At 55.5% G+C, this 16,230-nt stretch overlaps 5 protein-coding genes across 5 annotated transcripts; 2 read left to right on the top strand and 3 right to left on the bottom strand.

Moving 5' to 3' along the window:
• Positions 1-511: 511 nt before the first annotated feature.
• IWZ02DRAFT_281365 (MFS general substrate transporter) lies at positions 512-2,312 on the top strand. Its single transcript, XM_066763647.1, has 3 exons — positions 512-1,134; positions 1,184-1,333; positions 1,395-2,312. The coding sequence occupies exons 1-3, from the start codon at positions 648-650 to the stop codon at positions 2,288-2,290; spliced, it is 1,533 nt and encodes a 510-aa protein (XP_066622550.1). The 5' UTR covers positions 512-647; the 3' UTR covers positions 2,291-2,312.
• A 1,034-nt stretch (positions 2,313-3,346) lies between these two features.
• On the bottom strand, positions 3,347-4,617 carry IWZ02DRAFT_433603 (uncharacterized protein; the record flags this gene model as incomplete). Its single annotated transcript, XM_066766304.1, has 3 exons — positions 3,347-3,910; positions 3,963-4,148; positions 4,204-4,617. 3 exons carry the CDS (start codon positions 4,615-4,617, stop codon positions 3,347-3,349), a joined length of 1,164 nt encoding a protein of 387 aa, XP_066622551.1.
• Positions 4,618-4,865: 248 nt separating this feature from the next.
• On the bottom strand, positions 4,866-6,659 carry IWZ02DRAFT_281433 (glutamate-1-semialdehyde 2,1-aminomutase). The gene is made up of 2 exons (XM_066763648.1): positions 6,282-6,659; positions 4,866-6,190 (listed from the first exon to the last, which is right to left on the bottom strand). The coding sequence occupies exons 1-2, from the start codon at positions 6,491-6,493 to the stop codon at positions 5,104-5,106; spliced, it is 1,299 nt and encodes a 432-aa protein (XP_066622552.1). The 5' UTR covers positions 6,494-6,659; the 3' UTR covers positions 4,866-5,103.
• Positions 6,660-6,700: 41 nt separating this feature from the next.
• IWZ02DRAFT_281439 (benzoate 4-monooxygenase cytochrome-like protein P450) lies at positions 6,701-8,934 on the bottom strand. The gene is made up of 4 exons (XM_066763649.1): positions 8,385-8,934; positions 7,964-8,326; positions 7,102-7,905; positions 6,701-7,047 (listed from the first exon to the last, which is right to left on the bottom strand). Exons 1-4 carry the CDS (start codon positions 8,688-8,690, stop codon positions 6,937-6,939), a joined length of 1,584 nt encoding a protein of 527 aa, XP_066622553.1. The 5' UTR covers positions 8,691-8,934; the 3' UTR covers positions 6,701-6,936.
• Positions 8,935-13,090: 4,156 nt separating this feature from the next.
• Positions 13,091-13,969, top strand: IWZ02DRAFT_281500 (uncharacterized protein). The gene has a single exon (XM_066763650.1). The coding sequence runs from the start codon at positions 13,312-13,314 to the stop codon at positions 13,804-13,806; it is 495 nt and encodes a 164-aa protein (XP_066622554.1). The 5' UTR covers positions 13,091-13,311; the 3' UTR covers positions 13,807-13,969.
• Positions 13,970-16,230: the final 2,261 nt, after the last annotated feature.

Genomic DNA, 16,230 nt, shown 5'->3' on the forward strand with positions numbered 1-16,230 from the left:
CGACTCCGCGGATATGCACCGATAGATTGTGCCTATCGGCGGCGGCGGGCGCCCACCCACCGACGACCGGCTCGGTTGCGCAAGGGAGCGAGCGAGCGAGCGACGAGCGCGCCGATAAGCCTGATTTCAACGTGGCGCGACGATATGATAGGGCTGAAAGTAAGGACTTGACCACATTTTTTTCAGTTTTGTCTGTCGTTTGCCCTCGATGGCTTGAGTTCTGGGCGAGGCGCGAGGCGTGCCGCTTCTTGTCGATTCCGTTTTATTTTCGCGCGCTGTCGTTGTCGTTGTCGATTGATTTGTGTCAGCTTGTGAGAAAGTAAGTGTGAGGAGAGAGAGAGACAGAGACAAGAGCTGGGTTGGGCGCCGTCCATTGGGTGGATACCTTCCCGTGGGCTGCGTTTGGAGGCGGTTGTGCTGGTATCGACAGGCTGCTGCTCTACCTTACCGACCTGCGTGAAGCTGCAGATTGAGGCGGCGATAAGTAGCCATCTGAGGTCGCTTCGTTACTGGCCACAGACGACGTCTCGTTCTCTCTTTTCCTTTCGTCTGCCATTCTTTTTGAGCCTCTTGTCTCGCTGTCGTCTCGCCCTCCACTCAGTCAGTCCATCCGTCCTCGCCTCCTCCTCCACCGGCCTATCCCCACCATGGCCGTCGAAGAAGATGTCCCAGCCAAACACGCCGGCGACGTCAAAGTGACGACGTCGTCGCCCTCGTCATTCAAAGACGCGCCGCTCAGCAGCACCGTCGAAGCGGGCACCGTCATCGGCGGCGCCGCCGCCTCTCCCGAACACTTTGCCAACGAGCCGGCGCTGGTGCTTAAGTTCGACCTGCGCATCCTGCCCGTGCTGGCCTTCATGTACCTCTGCAACTCGCTCGACAAGGGCAACCTCGGCAACGCAAAGACGGACCACATGGAGGACGACTTGAACTTCAAGGACAACCAGTACAACATCATCCTCTCCGTATTTTACGTGCCGTACGTCATTTTTGCCGCGCCCATTGCCTTTTTGGGCAAGAAGTATGGCGCTAGTAGGGTGCTGGCTATTTTGATGTTTTCGTTTGGTAGCTTTACGCTGCTGAGTGCGGCCGTGCACAACTTTGGAGGCATGATGGCTGTGCGGTGGTTTTTGGGTGAGACTGATATGGCTGATTTGGCTGCACATTTAGCTAACCTCCTCAGGCATGTCCGAGTCTGCCTTTTTCCCGTTGGTCATTTACTACCTCACGACCTTCTACAGGCGAGGCGAATTGGCAAGAAGACTGTCTCTCTTCTATGCCGCATCCAACATCGCCAACGCCTTTTCCGGTCTCTTAGCCTTTGGCGTCTTCCGTTCGTCTACCCACCCCCTTCTCCCTCACCCACCCGACACCTCGCTGACCACGCATACCAGAAATCGACTCCTCCCTCCCCGGCTGGCGCTACCTCTTCCTCATCGAAGGCGCCGCCACGGTCCTCTTCTCGTTCTTCGCCTTCTTCTACCTCCCCAAATCCGCCGCCGAAGCTTCCTTCCTCTCGACCGACGAACGCCGCATCGCCTTCGCACGCATCCAGCAAGACTCCTCGTCCGTCGTCAACGAAGCCTTCAACCTCCGCGACGCGCTCCAAATCTTCCGCGACGCCTCGACATACGCCTTCCTCGCCATCGAAGTGTGTCTCGGCGTGCCCTTGCAATCCGTCAACAACTTCCTTCCGCAAATCGTCGCGCGGCTGGGCCACTCGACCGTGAAAACGAACCTGTACACGGTGGCGCCCAACATCGTCGGCGCCGTCGTGCTGCTAATCCTCGCCTTTACGTCCGACTACACGCGCGTGCGCTTCCCGTTCATCGCGCTGGGCTTCCTGTTCACGTTTGTCGGCTTCATCATCTACGCGGCCATTGACGACGTGCATGCGCAGATGCGCGTCGCCTATTTCTCCTGCTTCCTGATGACGTGGGGCACCGCCGCACCCTCGGTGCTCCTCTCCACCTGGTACAACAACAACGTGGCGCATGAGGGTCGCCGCGTGACGCTGACGGCTGTCGGCGTGCCGCTGGCTAACCTGATGGGCGTTGTGTCGTCGAATATTTTCCGCAATCAGGATGCGCCCAAGTATTTGCCTGCGCTGATCACGACGGCCGCGTTTGGTGCCGCCGGCGTCGCGTGCACGTTGTTGCTCGGCGCGTACATGGTTGTGGATAATAAGCGCAGGGATCGCAGGCAGGGGGTTAAGAGGAGCGCGAGGGATGTGAGTACGGCGATGCTGTGCGAGGGCCCGGCGAGTGAGGAATTTCGGTGGTTTCTGTAGCTGTAGGCGTGGGTGAAGGGGGAGGGGGGTCGTGGGGGCAGATGAAAAGGGGGTGAAAAGGGGGGTGAAAAGGGGTCCTTTTCTTCACGATACCAATGCGCCGCAGCCGCCGCCGCCGCCGCCGTTACCTCAACATCAAAAGTCCATTTCCGTTTATTCCAACAACAACAACAACAACAACAACAACTCACGCCTTGCAGTCACTCAAGTCCTCAAATACTCAAATACTAGCCTAGGCAGCTTGGCAGCCCTCCATCCCTCCCTACATTCTACCTACCTCAGTCAAAGTACAAAACCACACTCCCCATCGCCCTCTTCTCTCCCTCTACTTCTGAAACTAACTTACCCTAAGGCGGCATGATCAGCGCAAGCGGCTTACCTATGTGTCGTGTGTTGCTCGCTGTTCTTGTTACGCCTAGCCAAGACTAGCGGGGGTGGCCGGCGGTGTATGCCTACATGTGTGGCATGACTTTAAACTGATCGTTGATTTGCGCTGAAGCTACGGTGAAGAAAGTACCTTCCTTACTTCCTCTATCCTCCAGTCTCCTTTCCACGTTTCAGAGCAAATCCAACAGGGGGAAGAAAAAAAAGATAAAAATCAGCAATGTCATTACGAACCTGAACCTAACCACACGTGGGTGAGGTGGGTTCCGTCACATTATTGAAATCATGCCTGGTTGCATCACATACGAACAGTAATTGAAAAACAAGGGAAGATGATGATCCACACGACTGGACGGAAACGACGGCGTAAATGATGAGCAAGCAGATAGATGATAGATAGATAGATAGACAGGCAGAAAGAAAGCCGAATGGGAAAGAGAGAGGGAAATTGAGCAAAAGAGAAGCCAAACAAATCATGACGTCGATCGACCACACCCAACGCCCACCCGTCCGCCCGCTCCCCCTTTTGAGTGTGCCATTCATTGATTAACCATCCAGAGCATAAGACTGCCCATTGATGCGAAATATTTGTCCTTGTACGCCTCAACACCTGCCCAATCGCGCTGGCCGTGACATTCGAGTCGGAAAAATGCAACAGCGGTGAAAGTCAGCTCAAGCGGAGCGCATCAACTCGATTAGCCCGCTCGCCGCGCGCCCCTTGCGCACGCTGCTTGTCAACTCGCTCTCCGTCGCTGCTCTTCTTGCCTCCTCCTCGTCGTCATCTACGCTCCCACTTCCCGGCGGACTGCTCAATTGCTGTGCGGGCACAGACGCATGTCTTGCAATCGGCGTGGTTGGAGCATCTTGCTGGGGCAACTTTGGGCGAGGTGCAGTGTCGTCTTCGTTGTCGGGAGCAGTGGCAGGAGGGGAGGACGGCAGGTGAGGCGTCCCGATGAAGCGGGTCGAGTAGGCAGTAGGTTGAAGGAGTGGGGCGGGGAGGAGCTTGAGAGCAGCGGAGCTGTGGTCGAGATTGTCTGCGGTCGCGGTCTCGGTGGTGTCTGGTTCAGTCTGCGAGTGTGGCGGCGTTTGCTGGCCTGTTGACGCGACGTCGGTTGTATCTGCGGGCTTGCGCTGATATTGTTTGGGAATCTCGAGTTTTAAGAGTGGAATGAATATTTGGTCCGTCCTGACCTTGTAGAGCGCAGCGCGCAGGCGCAGGCGGAGTGTCTCGGCTTGCTGTGGGATTGTCAATGTGGTGATCCCCACGGCATGTTGCGAATGCACGTACTGTTTTGACACGCGCCTCTGCAGGTTCGGGAGGCGAGACTGCTTTTAGCTTCGGGGACGCAGCATCAGTGTAGTCAATCAATGACGAAAAAGACTTGTTGCCTATTGTCTCTTGGGTACTTTGGGGCGCGGGCTCGGGCGAGCCCCTCCTTGGAGATGGGCGCTGGAGGTCAGTTGTGGGCATCGTCTGCAAACGCCGGGTCAGCACGTCGTTACCACGGCAAGAAGAGCGCGGCGCATACAGGAGCTGTAGCAGTAGAATCAGGTCGCACATGTATCGGAGGTTTCGACGTCTTGGTCAGGTCGGCGCGTCCTGCTACACGCTTCGCAGGGGACCCAATCGCGTCTTCGCGCGCGAGGGATCCTTCGACTTCGTGGATGGACCTTTTCCTCGCCTTTAACTGGGCTTCTTGCAGATCGTTATGCCTATTTTCATCCTGGATTGTGGTAAAGGCGCGGCTCTGCTTTCGCGGGCTGGGGCTGGGCGGCGCCTGGGACTTGCCAGACGTGATGGCAGACTTGTTGGGCGTGATGTTCGCGTTGGACGCAAGCTCCCCGAGCACGCGGCGGCCGGGCGTCTTGGAGGGTGTAGTGGCGTGCTTGTCGGGGTTGCTAGAGTCTAATAGGACCCGTCTATTCGCGGTGGGCGTCGACATGATGCAGGGACGCGTTTGGGACGGTAGGCGCGCCAATTTGGCTGAGCAGAGAGCAATAGGAATGAGGGCAAGGAAGCAACGGAGGCTGGCGATGAAGAATAGCTATGCCAAATCAAAGAGGCGCGACGCGATGTTGATATTGTTGGACGTGGAGTGGAGGAGCAGTGGGTGCATCCATCGGATGTACGGTAGCTTGGCTCGGGCGCCACGCCACGGTCCCGTCCTGTCCCGGCACGAGCGAGGCAGCTTCGCGGACGCGACAAGAGAACGTGCAAGACCCACTACAGCTACTACTGACGCGCTCCCTTACTCTCCCCCTCTCTCTCCTACACCTCGCGACAACATACCGCTTCAGAACGCCATCCGTCTGGCCTTCCCGACTTCTTCCGCATTCGGTAGTTTGTTTGTTGATTTCACGAAATTGCGCCACTTCTTCCATTCCGCTGTCAATCGTCAGATCCAAGGGAGCCTAGCCTCCTTGACTCTTCACGCCGCCACCGTCAGAAGCTCGCCGTGCCGCTCCAAAAATGCCGAGACGGCGTCGACGAACCTGTCCAGCTCGGCCTGCGGCGTGTCCAATATCAAGGCCAGCATGCCCCTCCGAGTGATCCAGAACCCGCTCTCCATCATCTCGAGCCAAAATAGCTCCTTCAGGTCCTCTCGCTCCACCGCGTCGCAGACACCCGAGTCTGTAATATGCAACGACATGATTGATCCCATGCCCGTGAAAGTCGCCTTAGTGCCTTCAGTAACGGCCCTCAGTCGCTTGAGCAGGTCCTCGCCAACCTCGGTCAACCTCACGCACGCCTCTGGAGTATAGACACGCGACAGCCCCGCGAACCCAGCATGCATGGCCAGGGTATTGTTGTTGAAGGTCCCCGAATGAGCCAATGCGTCTTGCTCGCGCGGATCGTAGACTCTCATGACATCTTCCCTCCCGCCGAATGCTCCAAACGCGAGCCCTCCGCCGAGATACTTGCCCATGGTCGTCAAGTCTGGCGATAGGCCCACCATACTTTGCAGCCCGCCGGGCGCAAGACGCGAAGTCATGACCTCGTCCAGGATGAACATGGCGCCGACTTTGGTCGCCGCCTCTTGCACCGCGTGGAGAAAGTGTCGACTCGCGGGGATGCATCCACCAGCGCCCTGCATGCCCTCGACCAACACAGCCGCCACATCTGCTGTCTGTTCGATCACGGCCTGGGTGGAATCAACATCATTGTATCTCGCCAGGACCCAATTGCCCGCATCAACATTGTTAGCAGCAACGCCGTGGCCAAAACTCAGCACCGCGCCATGATAGCCGCCCTCAAACACGACCACCTTCCTCCTACCCGTGAAACGGCGCGCAGCAGCCAACGCATGCAGATTGGCCTCCGTCCCCGAATTGCAAAAGCGGACGCGGTCGAGGCGGAAGCGCTCACACAGAAGCCGCGCGTACGCAACCTCCTGCGCCGTCGCCGCTCCCAGGTTGAGTCCGACCGATTCGATCGTCTGCCGCAGCGTCTCGACGATGACGGGCTGCGAGTGCCCGTACAGCCCTGCCGTGAACTCTCCTACGAAGTCTACAAATCTGTTTCGTCGTGCGTTAGTCGGCGGCGACACTTAGGTTTGAGTACAGGTACGGTAAGGTAAGGTAGGTGGATCGAAAAGAAGGAACTCACTCGTGCCCATCTTCATCGACCACGTGACACCCCCTTCCGCTCTTCATCGCGACGGGGAACGGCGCCGTGTGCAACACAGTCCGCGTGTTGCCGCCGGGAAGGCTCCTGGTGGCATCGTCGTGGATTCTTCTCGAGTTGGAGTTGCGCGCTGTGAAGCGTGCTCTGGCTGCTTCCAAGGCTGCTGCTGCAGCGCCGCACGACGACGATGTCATGAGGAGAACAAGTACAGGTAGACTTCGTCCGGGTTGGTAAGGTTTTTTGAAATGCTGTTTGGAGAGCAGGGTACCAGGTCACTCGAGATATACCTGTAGTAGATGTTTAGGTCGTTCGGTCTGCACTGATGATCCCGATGATCTAGCGGCGCCCTGCCTGTTAGACCGACCAGGCTGGGTGACGAAACTCGTGACACACAAGTGTGTATTTTCGCGGACTGGACCTTGAATGCCCTTGCACCTTGAATTTCTGGTGCCAGGAGATGGTTCGAGTGCACACTACTGTCGACGAAAAGGGACAAGATGTTTGGCTTTAAATCGAAGTCTACAAAACTACATGATCCCTCTGCCAGCACATGCCCTACCAGACGAAAAGAAGGATCCAATCAACACCAAACGCCTCGCCTCACGCCAGTTGACTACACATGATCTCAATCCTCTAGTCAAACAGTCGCATGAAGCCGTCGCGGCTTGAACTTGGCATTGAACTCGACCTGGCGGACAAACCAGTGATTCTCGCACTTCCACGGCTTCGAGGGATCTTCGAGCTCAACCTATCGCATTGTCAGCGCCGCATTAAAGGACAGAAGGAAAAGGAATCAGCTTACCTCGAACCGCCGCAGGAAACTCGGAATGAGCTTGTACATCTCCAACAGACTGATGTTCTTGCCCAGACATGTCCGCGACCCGCAGCCGAATTGGAACATGGACGCCTTCATGTCGCGCAGCCGGTCCGGACTCGCCTCGAGCCAGCGCTCCGGACGATACGCGTCGACGTCTTCGCCAAAGATTTCTGGGCGGCGGTGAATGACCCAGCCATTGCAGCCAACGATGGTGCCGCCGGGGATGAATTCGCCGCACACGGTGATGCCCTGAGGCGGGACGACGCGCTCGAGGATAAGGCCCGCGGCGGGATGCACGCGGAAGCTCTCCTGGATAACGGCGTCGAGGTACGGCAGCTTCTGCGCCTCGGCCCACGTGACGGTGCCGTTCTCACGATCGAGAATGGTGCCGTTGCCGACGGCCTCGTCCAGCTCCGTCATCAGCTTGCGGTAGACGCGCGGGTTCTTGAGCAGGTAGTAGAAGACGGCGCTCAGGCTGATGCCGGTGGTTTCGGAGCCGGCAAAGACCATGCTGATGGACGCCGCGAGGGCTTTGTCGTCGGTCATGAATTCCGGGTGCTCGTAGATGGAGGCGGTGAATTTGCTGAGTAGGTCGACGCCCTTGTCTTTGTCGGTTGACTCGGGGAGCCCGTGCTGCTTGATCTTTTCGACTTCGGCCGCGCGCTCGGCTTGTCGTTCGAGTGCGAATTTGGTGATGGGGAAGACTTTGCCGATGATGCCCCAGCGCTGCAGCAGCAGTTTGATTGGGTTTTTGTTGATGAGCAGGTCCAGCCATGGTTGTTGGCCCACCTGAGTCGTCGTCAGTTCCACATGCTTCAAACAATCGCTCGTCAGGATGCAAACTTACGACAGCACAATAACTCAAAAATTCACCCAACACCGTAACAATGTTGTCAATATCGACATCCTTCTCGACGTAGCCCAACCGCTTACTCCACGTCAGTTCGCCGATGACATCAAACGCAAAAAATTGCAGCCAGCGGTTGAAGTTGCACGGCTTGCCCGTGGCCGCGTACAGCTTCTCCGTCTGCTCGAGATAAAAGTCGACGGTCGAGTCGACCAGCGGCTCGTACGACTTGAGAGCGCTCATGGCGAAGTATCCATTGATACAACGGCGGTATTTGGCGTGCCAGTCCTCGTCGGTCGTCGAGAAGAGCGACCAGAGGCGCCGCCCTTTGGCCGTGGCTTGCTGGATGGGGTAGAAGTCGGACTGTACTGCAAGGTTAGAGAGGCTTTGGTTGTGGTTACTGAGGGAAGATTGGACGCGCCTTGATCATGCCCTTGTTCAGGCCGTATATCACTTTGATGGCCTTGGGGTCGGCGAACGACAGCACACCTGGACCGAGCCGCACGATGTCGCCGTACTTGCGATGCAGCTCGATGTGCGTCATGTGTGTCTGACGGCTCCAGACGTCGAAGAGCCGCCACCAGTCCGAGAATGCTGCCAGCGCGGGCCCGGGATACTTGTTCAGGCCGTTGTAGAATTTGTTGTAGACCAGTTTGGCGATGACCGAGCCGACGAGGACCCATGGCCAGTTGCGCACCAAAAAGGAGAAGGCTTCGTTGAGGAGCATGGTTGCGGTGGTGTGGTGTGGTGTGTTGAACAACAACAACAACAATAGTGACTACTGCTTTTGCTTCTAAACGGGCAATGAAATTGGAGGCGGCAAAGTATAAGTATCGAACCCCCTTCACTACACCTTCTCCCTCGGACTCTCCAAGCCGCCGACGGACACTCTTATTATTCCATACTTCCGCGCTGCCCCTGCAGGCGCGCACTCAAGATGGCCTGACAGCCAGCCAGCAACAACGACGACTAAAGGCCAAAACACCAAGTGCCGAAACGGCAGTTGGCACGCCGAAAGGCTGATAGGCGAGCTCCTTCGTCATAACCTGCCCTGCCGTGCTTCCGCCATACCACTGGCCTTCGGCAGTTGAGCCTCGGTGTCGTCTGGGACAAGAGCAGCAGGGTTGATGCGGCTAGCCGGCATCGAGCGGCTGTTTCCCTTTGAGCAGGTAGTTTTTGCTTCGGCGCTTGTGAGTACAATTCATTGAGTACGAAGATGAGAATGCGCACGCGCCCCCCGCGACTGTTGGCTTCACGACGACATGGAAGGTTGGTCTTTGTGGTGGTGGTGGTGGTGGTGAAGTTGTGGGGACGCCACAACCACACGCGCGACCCCACAGCTCCCGAGCCGGAAGCAGCAAGTGCGGGGGCGCCACAGACGCAGCCACCACTCACTTCTCGCGCTCCGTCTCCACTCCAGCCACTTCAACCACTCGCACATCATCTGTCCCTCCTATCCACCGCTTTGCGCAGCACGGCATACATCTTCCGGTGGGACGAAGCAGCTTTCCACTGTGGAGCCAGGGATAGGACAGTGGCAGATAGGCGTGTTTGAGAGGCCGAACTTAAGTGCCGAGGCGCGCTGCCAGATGACCACAGCGCGCTCGGTAGTTGAGAGTCGGCTTTGAGAGCGCGCTGCGGATCGCTCGGCTGTGGCTGTGGCTGTGGAGCTGGAGCTGGAGTGAGGTGCGTTTGTGGATACCCAGGCACGTATCTAGGTGTCGGTGTCAACACCGTGGATCGGATTGCGGCGCTTGTGATCGAGGTTGGGTGGTGGGAAGGTTATTGTTGACCTATAATAGAGAACTTTCCTGTTCCAGTAAGTCTGCGTGCTGGGAGCAGTGCATGACGATGACATCCACCGATACTGCACAGTGCGTGCTCTGGGAGCATTCCACAATGATTCCACAATGATGATGTTGACCACCACTAACCCCTAGTGCAGGTGCTGGGAGCAGTCCATAATAATGACCTCCCTTACTACCGTACGTCACGCGTTGGGAGCAGTCTAACATAATGACCTCTATCATTACCGCACGTTAACATGCTGGGAGTAGTTATACATATGCACATATCTAGGGGGTTAGGGGCCCATAATCACGCCTGGGGCATTTTCTTATGATATCACGCTCCTATTAACCTAAGCATGTGCATTTAGACTATAAAAGCACGTCGGTTTCACCGTTTTTCTTAACACATCTCAGCAACATGTAACTAATGAGAGACCGTTTCGCTACATCTTGCTCTTTTTTACATTTTCCTGAACATTAACCTACTCTTTATTTCTTGTTCCAGATGGCTGATGATGTTTTACTAGTTTTCTATCTTCTTCACTTTCTGAGTGTTATGTTATGTAGCTTCTTCGCACTCTTTACTTATACGGAGTGGAGATAGACACTCTACGCAATAATAGTGTTACTCACCATTTAGACACAATGAAGTTTGAATTCACGGTCTAGCTAACATAAATTTAACTATAAAAGAATGGCACGAGTATAACAGTAGCACAGTAACGCGCCCTGAAGTCAAAAGCGGCCCGTGTGTCTAGTCTAAGTAGATGACATTAGTAGCATTGCTGCTAGGCCTCATAGGCTTTAGTGAGCAAGTCACAATCTGAACAGAGAGATGTAGCGGCATAGGTGAAGAGCTTTTATCCCTTGTAGAAGAGTCATGGCTCGTGCCGATGTAATAGCGCAGCTGACAAACCTTACCGCCTCGTGCAACTAACTACTCCGCCAGGTCTAGGTATAAAAGCCGACATTCCATCCATAACTCAGCAATTCTCAAGCTGCAGCGTCAAGCCTGGAGCGCGAAGAACCGGTCGTCGATGAGTACTACTGCGGCTGTCCGGAGCATGATACGAAAGACGAAAATTTTGTGTTCACTTTCTTTCCCACCTCCGGCTTTGTATCTTTTTCTTTTCAAAGCAGCAACTACATACTATCGGACACCGGAGGCCAAAGAATGACGATGTCTGGGAGCATTCGTCTGCCGTGCTGTCCACCTTCACCGTCATGACAAGCTGCTCTTCATCGCAACGGCAGGACGACAATTCTCTTACTCCCACGGAGTCTAGTTTTGATCCGCCTGTGACGGCGAGCTCACCGGAAAAAGATCCACAAGTGATTAGCAATGGGACTCTTGGTATCCAAGCAAAAGTCATCCTGAATGCAAGAGTCTGTCGTTCCTCCAGTCCACGTCGAACTTGGATCTGTCGCCTGAAATAGTGCAAGGACTGCTGCTTTTATACCTGTCTCTTCAACGTCTTGATGACCGCGAGGTACTGCAAATGAGCGCGGAAACACGATGAAGAGCTGGGCTGGTCGAAGGGCATGTGTTAACTCACCGATTGACTGGACTCACATGCCTCTGGCGCTTCCCCTGACCCCGGACTTCTCACACCAACAGCACCAACGACATCTGACGAGCACATGCTCATCTCAATCGCCAAAAGTCTTCTAATAGTACAGCAGCTTTAACTATAAAGGCGCCAGGTTCTTCCCCCATGGACTAAGCAAGCCGCGACGCAAGTTCTTTCACAGAACGCGCTCAACGAGTACCGACTTGTCCTCAACCTCTAGGCGTACTGGGTGTCTGCGCTCGCAACAACACAAGCAAGATCTCACTCTGTGCTGGTCTGGCTTGTTTTCGTTTACGTCGTTAACTCGGACAATGGACAACACCAAAACAGGTAGGCCGCTGCTATACTGACACCACCTGCGCTCAAACTGACAACCCCTACGCCTGAAGTGACACACCCCCTTTCTGATTAGGCCTGGTCTGCCAGTATTTACAGCCACCTTATGACGTTTATAATCGCCAAAATTACCCAAATAGGCAGTAGGTGATTAAGATCATGGTGTTGCGCGCTGCTGCTGCCGCTGACTCATCTCTGCTTCCACAACCTCACTGCTCCTTCTCTACGCTCTGCCACCATGTTGTCACCCTCGCAGTCCTCGCCTCAACAAGGACAATAACAGCGAGCGGAGTCGGCGGAGTTGGCGGATAACTGAAGTGAGAGAGGGAGGGAGGGACGACTGAGTCAAGAATCAACACCAGAGGTTATCTACAACTTACCTAATATTGGTTGTTTAACATCTTCAATATGTACAGTACCATGGTGCAGCCAGTAAGAGGCTGCGCCTTATAACTTCAAACGTCGTAATCTGCCCATGAGCGAGTAAGTTGCCGATGATAGGCGACAAGGCTAGGCCTAATCAGGGGGGAGGGGGGTGTCAGTATAGCAGCCGCCAACAGGCACAGCCCTCGATGATATCCAGCATCATATCCTCACAACGAGCCTCTCCACCACTCCCCCCGAATTTGCTGCGTACCGCCCTTACCCTAACCACCAACCACTTCTCCACCCATGGACTCCGAAAATCGCAAAACAAAAGTCAAATCTACGTGCCGCAGACCACAGAGCCATAGTTCTTGATTGGAGGCTTGGTTTGCGGCGCGCAAGTCTGTTTTGCGTCTGCAAGGTGTCTGTAGCGCAGAGCAGGCGCGGTCGCTTGTGATGAATTGATAAGGAGAGGGGGGTATATGGGTGTGCTTTCATACCCTACAGCGAGGACAGTCAGGACTGTCAGAGCAGTCACTAGCACGTCTGGCTTCTGGATGTGCGGCATGACATGCTGCAGTGCAGGTACCCCTGACTCTCCTCGTGGCTTGTGACGTGCGCGTGCGCGCTATAGTCGCCGTTCCTCTCCTGACGACAGCGAGAGTACAGAAACACCACCGTCCCCGCCTCGAAGCGAGAGAGCGGCGACGCAACCCAATGAGTAAGAAGCTGAAGACACTGACGCTACTACTTGTGTCTGCGGTCGCCGAATCTACACTTGGGACTTCATACCGTGTGTGGCTTTGTTTTGTCTCTTTTTGCGCAATCGACTCAGAAAACATTGGAAACAGCTGAAGGACGGCAGCATTCGATGATGGCCAGCATCATGACGTTCTCCGTGACGAAGTTGTCCACTCATTCCCCTTGAAGCCGCTAAATACCGCAACCGCCTCTTTCCCCTGAACCGCTGATCCCATCCCCTGACCCCCTGAGCCGCCGCAAAAACAAAACAAACAAGTCAAATTCACGCGCATCCTCCCAGCGCGCCAAACACACAGTAAAGCTCCAAGAAATATCGCAGCGGATCAAGTAAATGGTTCGATGTCGCTTTCTGCTGAGACCGCCGGCGCTCTGCTGTTGCGCAGACGAGGAGAGGCGAAGATGGGGTGGTTTTATAATCAAAAGCAAGGACAATCAGGAAGATCAGAAGCGCGTGAAGTTTCCGAAAAGAAGGACAGCGTGACAGGCTGCAGCGCATGTGGTCCCTGTGCACGAGGCACGAGGCATGAGGCGGTGGGAGGGAAGATGTGGGTATAAAACCCCTTCTTTCCACTCAGTCCTGGTGCATCAGGGACCTTTCAAACCAAGCCTGCTCTTTCTGCGGTGGCTGCTGGACTTGATGAAGTTGAACAAAAGACTTTGGCTCTGGGAGCTGGGCTCCGTCTGCTACGTTGTTGTGTTTTATGTTAAGGCTATCTTTTCCTTCATCGGAAGTAAATGCCACCGTCGACCTCTTCCACTCATTGACACACCCCAACACTGTAGTATAATGACGCAGCGACGACGACTCGCCCCCTTTCTTCTCCCACAAACACGCCACTTCACAGGGTCAAAATCAAACTACGATGCTCCAAGATCCAGCCGCAAAAAGCGTCAACCCTCAAGAGCCCAAGACAGAGACACCAAAATAGCAAGCATCAAAAGGCCAAGCAACACCACGCAAATAGCAATTTCAACTGAGACCGACAAAATGCAAGAAAAGCAAAGCAAAGCCTCATAGCAGACCTCCGCTCGTAAGCGGTACGAACAAGCTCCCCCCACGCACCCACCTACCGACTTAGCTTAGTATCTACCTACCTCACCTACATACTCAAACTCTATTCCATTCCTCCCCACATATTCCCTCACTATTTCATTCCGGTCCAGCCCAATCCGATCTCATGCCCATTAATCAATCAATCAATCAATCGGTGCCCAAGAGCCGCCATGGCCGCCGCCGCCGCCGCCGCCGCCGCCGCCGCACTGTGCGAGCCAGCGAGTGAGTGAGACAATTCAGCCGATCACGGCGATTTGACTTTGGCAATCTCCATGCCGGTCGATGCGCGATGCTCCATCTCATCGATGAACGGACCGATTTGACTGTAAGGCTTCCTTGGCTGAGAACGCATGAGGCGCTGCTGCCGAAGGATGGGGAGAAAGGAGAGGAAAAGGAAAGGGGCAAAGGCGATTAAGCGACGTTGCCGCGGCGGGAAGCTCCAGCGGCTACATACATACCTGGGCAGGTGGAAAGGTCAGGCGCGGGTGTGAGAAGGGATGGATGGATGGATGGATGGATGGATGGACGGTGGGGAGTGGAGGATCTTTGGCTGGCGGGCTAGGTAGGTAGGTGCCCTGTCCCCGGCGTTCATCAGCCGTGCGGCCGTCTGTGTCCAGCCATTCCGTCGGTCAGTCAGTCGTTGAGCACCGCGATCAAACTTTGTTCGATCGACAGAGAGGAGGAGGGTCTGCTCTTGTCTTGGGCTGTTGAGCCTCGGCCGGCAAGTGCCATTGATGCTGGGACCAGGGCGTGAGAGAAGGAACTGAGTGGGAAGAGGAAGGGAAGGAGGGGAGAGAGGGGAGAGGGGAAGGCGGATCCGTCAGGTACGCTCAGTGAGTGGTCGAGTGGGGTGGGGTGACGAGACGGCGATGACGACGACGACGACGACGGAGGGCAACGGAAGAGAGACAGTGGACAGTGCGTGTGGGGGATGGATGCTTCTTCGACGAGGGCAGGGGCGCAGAAAACGGTGTAAGAAAGCTGGTTGGGTGCGTGCCAGATGAGGCGCGGGCTGGGCGGGCAAGGGGCCAGTAAGGTAGAAAGATTGAAGAAGGAGAAAGGTAGGCCAATCGAAATAGTAGGAGACAGAAATGGAAATGGGACAGGATCGTCTTGACATGAAGAGAACGCCCGTGCCGATGGTGCCGCCGGCAGTGATGCCGGTGCTGCTGAAGTGATTCGAGGTGGAGATGGTGGAGTCAGATAGTCAGATAGTCAGATATGGCTGACTGTGTGTGCATCGCCCACCGGATAACTACTCCCAACGCCTCGTGGCTTGGTGGCGCGTAGGAAGCATCCAAGTGAGTGCCTGCCTGCCACTGCGTGTGAACGGCATGCGTTCCCAAAGCTGTGTCCGAGACCCTGCTTGCATTGCAAATTGTGATTGGGATGAGTTGAGCAAATGTGAGTACTTACTCTGTGGATTCGGCACCAAGACGCTGCACTGCACTGCGCCTACGCCATTCCGAAGTGCCGATGCAGCTGCACAACTGCGGTTACCTGTTGAAACGGCAACGGCATTAAGAAACCTGGTCGGCCTGGGACGTGACGGGGCGCGCGGCACTGCCGGTACGTGGGTATGATGCTCGTGGGCTCAGCTTCAGGGTGTCGAGGTCTAGATGTTGGTGAGGCTGTTACGCAGGCAGGGAAGGATGCTCCTCGTCAGCATGCTAGAAACAGGGGTAGCTCCGAGCTGCACAGAAGCAGATTGGAGAAGCTTGGTTGTAAGCTCAACCTTGATTCCAATTATGAAGATTTTAACGCCTTGAGTGGAGTATAGCTGCTCCTGGCAGACCATGAAGCTCGATAGTGGGCGGCAATGGCTAAAAGCATCCAATCGTAAAGTGATATTGTGTCTAGGTCAGGGCGTGGTAGAGAAGCTGGATTGGGCGTCAGTACCAGTACAGTATCCTCTTCGTCGCCCCATTTCGCTTGACATGTCGTCTAGTTTCACTTGCCCTGCTCTGCGGGTGCCCCTGCGTCGATGACTGCCTGACGAAGATCTGGATTTTGGATCTCTCGCTTTGATATGAAGCGCATGGAGAGCTGCAGGCGTAGAGCTGTGGTTGGCTGCGGGGAAGAGCGGGGACGCAACCCGAAATCCCAACAGCTCGAGCTGTCTCATTGAACAGTGCATGCGCTAGACCCTGCGAACACCCCCAGTTGCCGGTCGTGAGAGCAGTGGGAGCATGCGTGCTGCCGCCGCCGCCGCAGCCGCGATGTGGCATGGAGGATATTCGATTAATTACATGTCATCTGCCTTGAGGCTGGCTGTGTGTGCTGCGCGCGTAGATGCGCGATCGGCGCTTGGTTGTGAGAAGTGCTGAAGGGCTGCAGCGAGCCACCGTGAACTTGGATCTTGACAGGCGCTAGCTGCAGTGGCGTGTG

Source organism: Phyllosticta citriasiana (genome assembly GCF_038021145.1).
Source record: "Phyllosticta citriasiana strain CBS 120426 chromosome Unknown IWZ02scaffold_7, whole genome shotgun sequence".
Taxonomy (NCBI): domain Eukaryota; kingdom Fungi; phylum Ascomycota; class Dothideomycetes; order Botryosphaeriales; family Phyllostictaceae; genus Phyllosticta; species Phyllosticta citriasiana.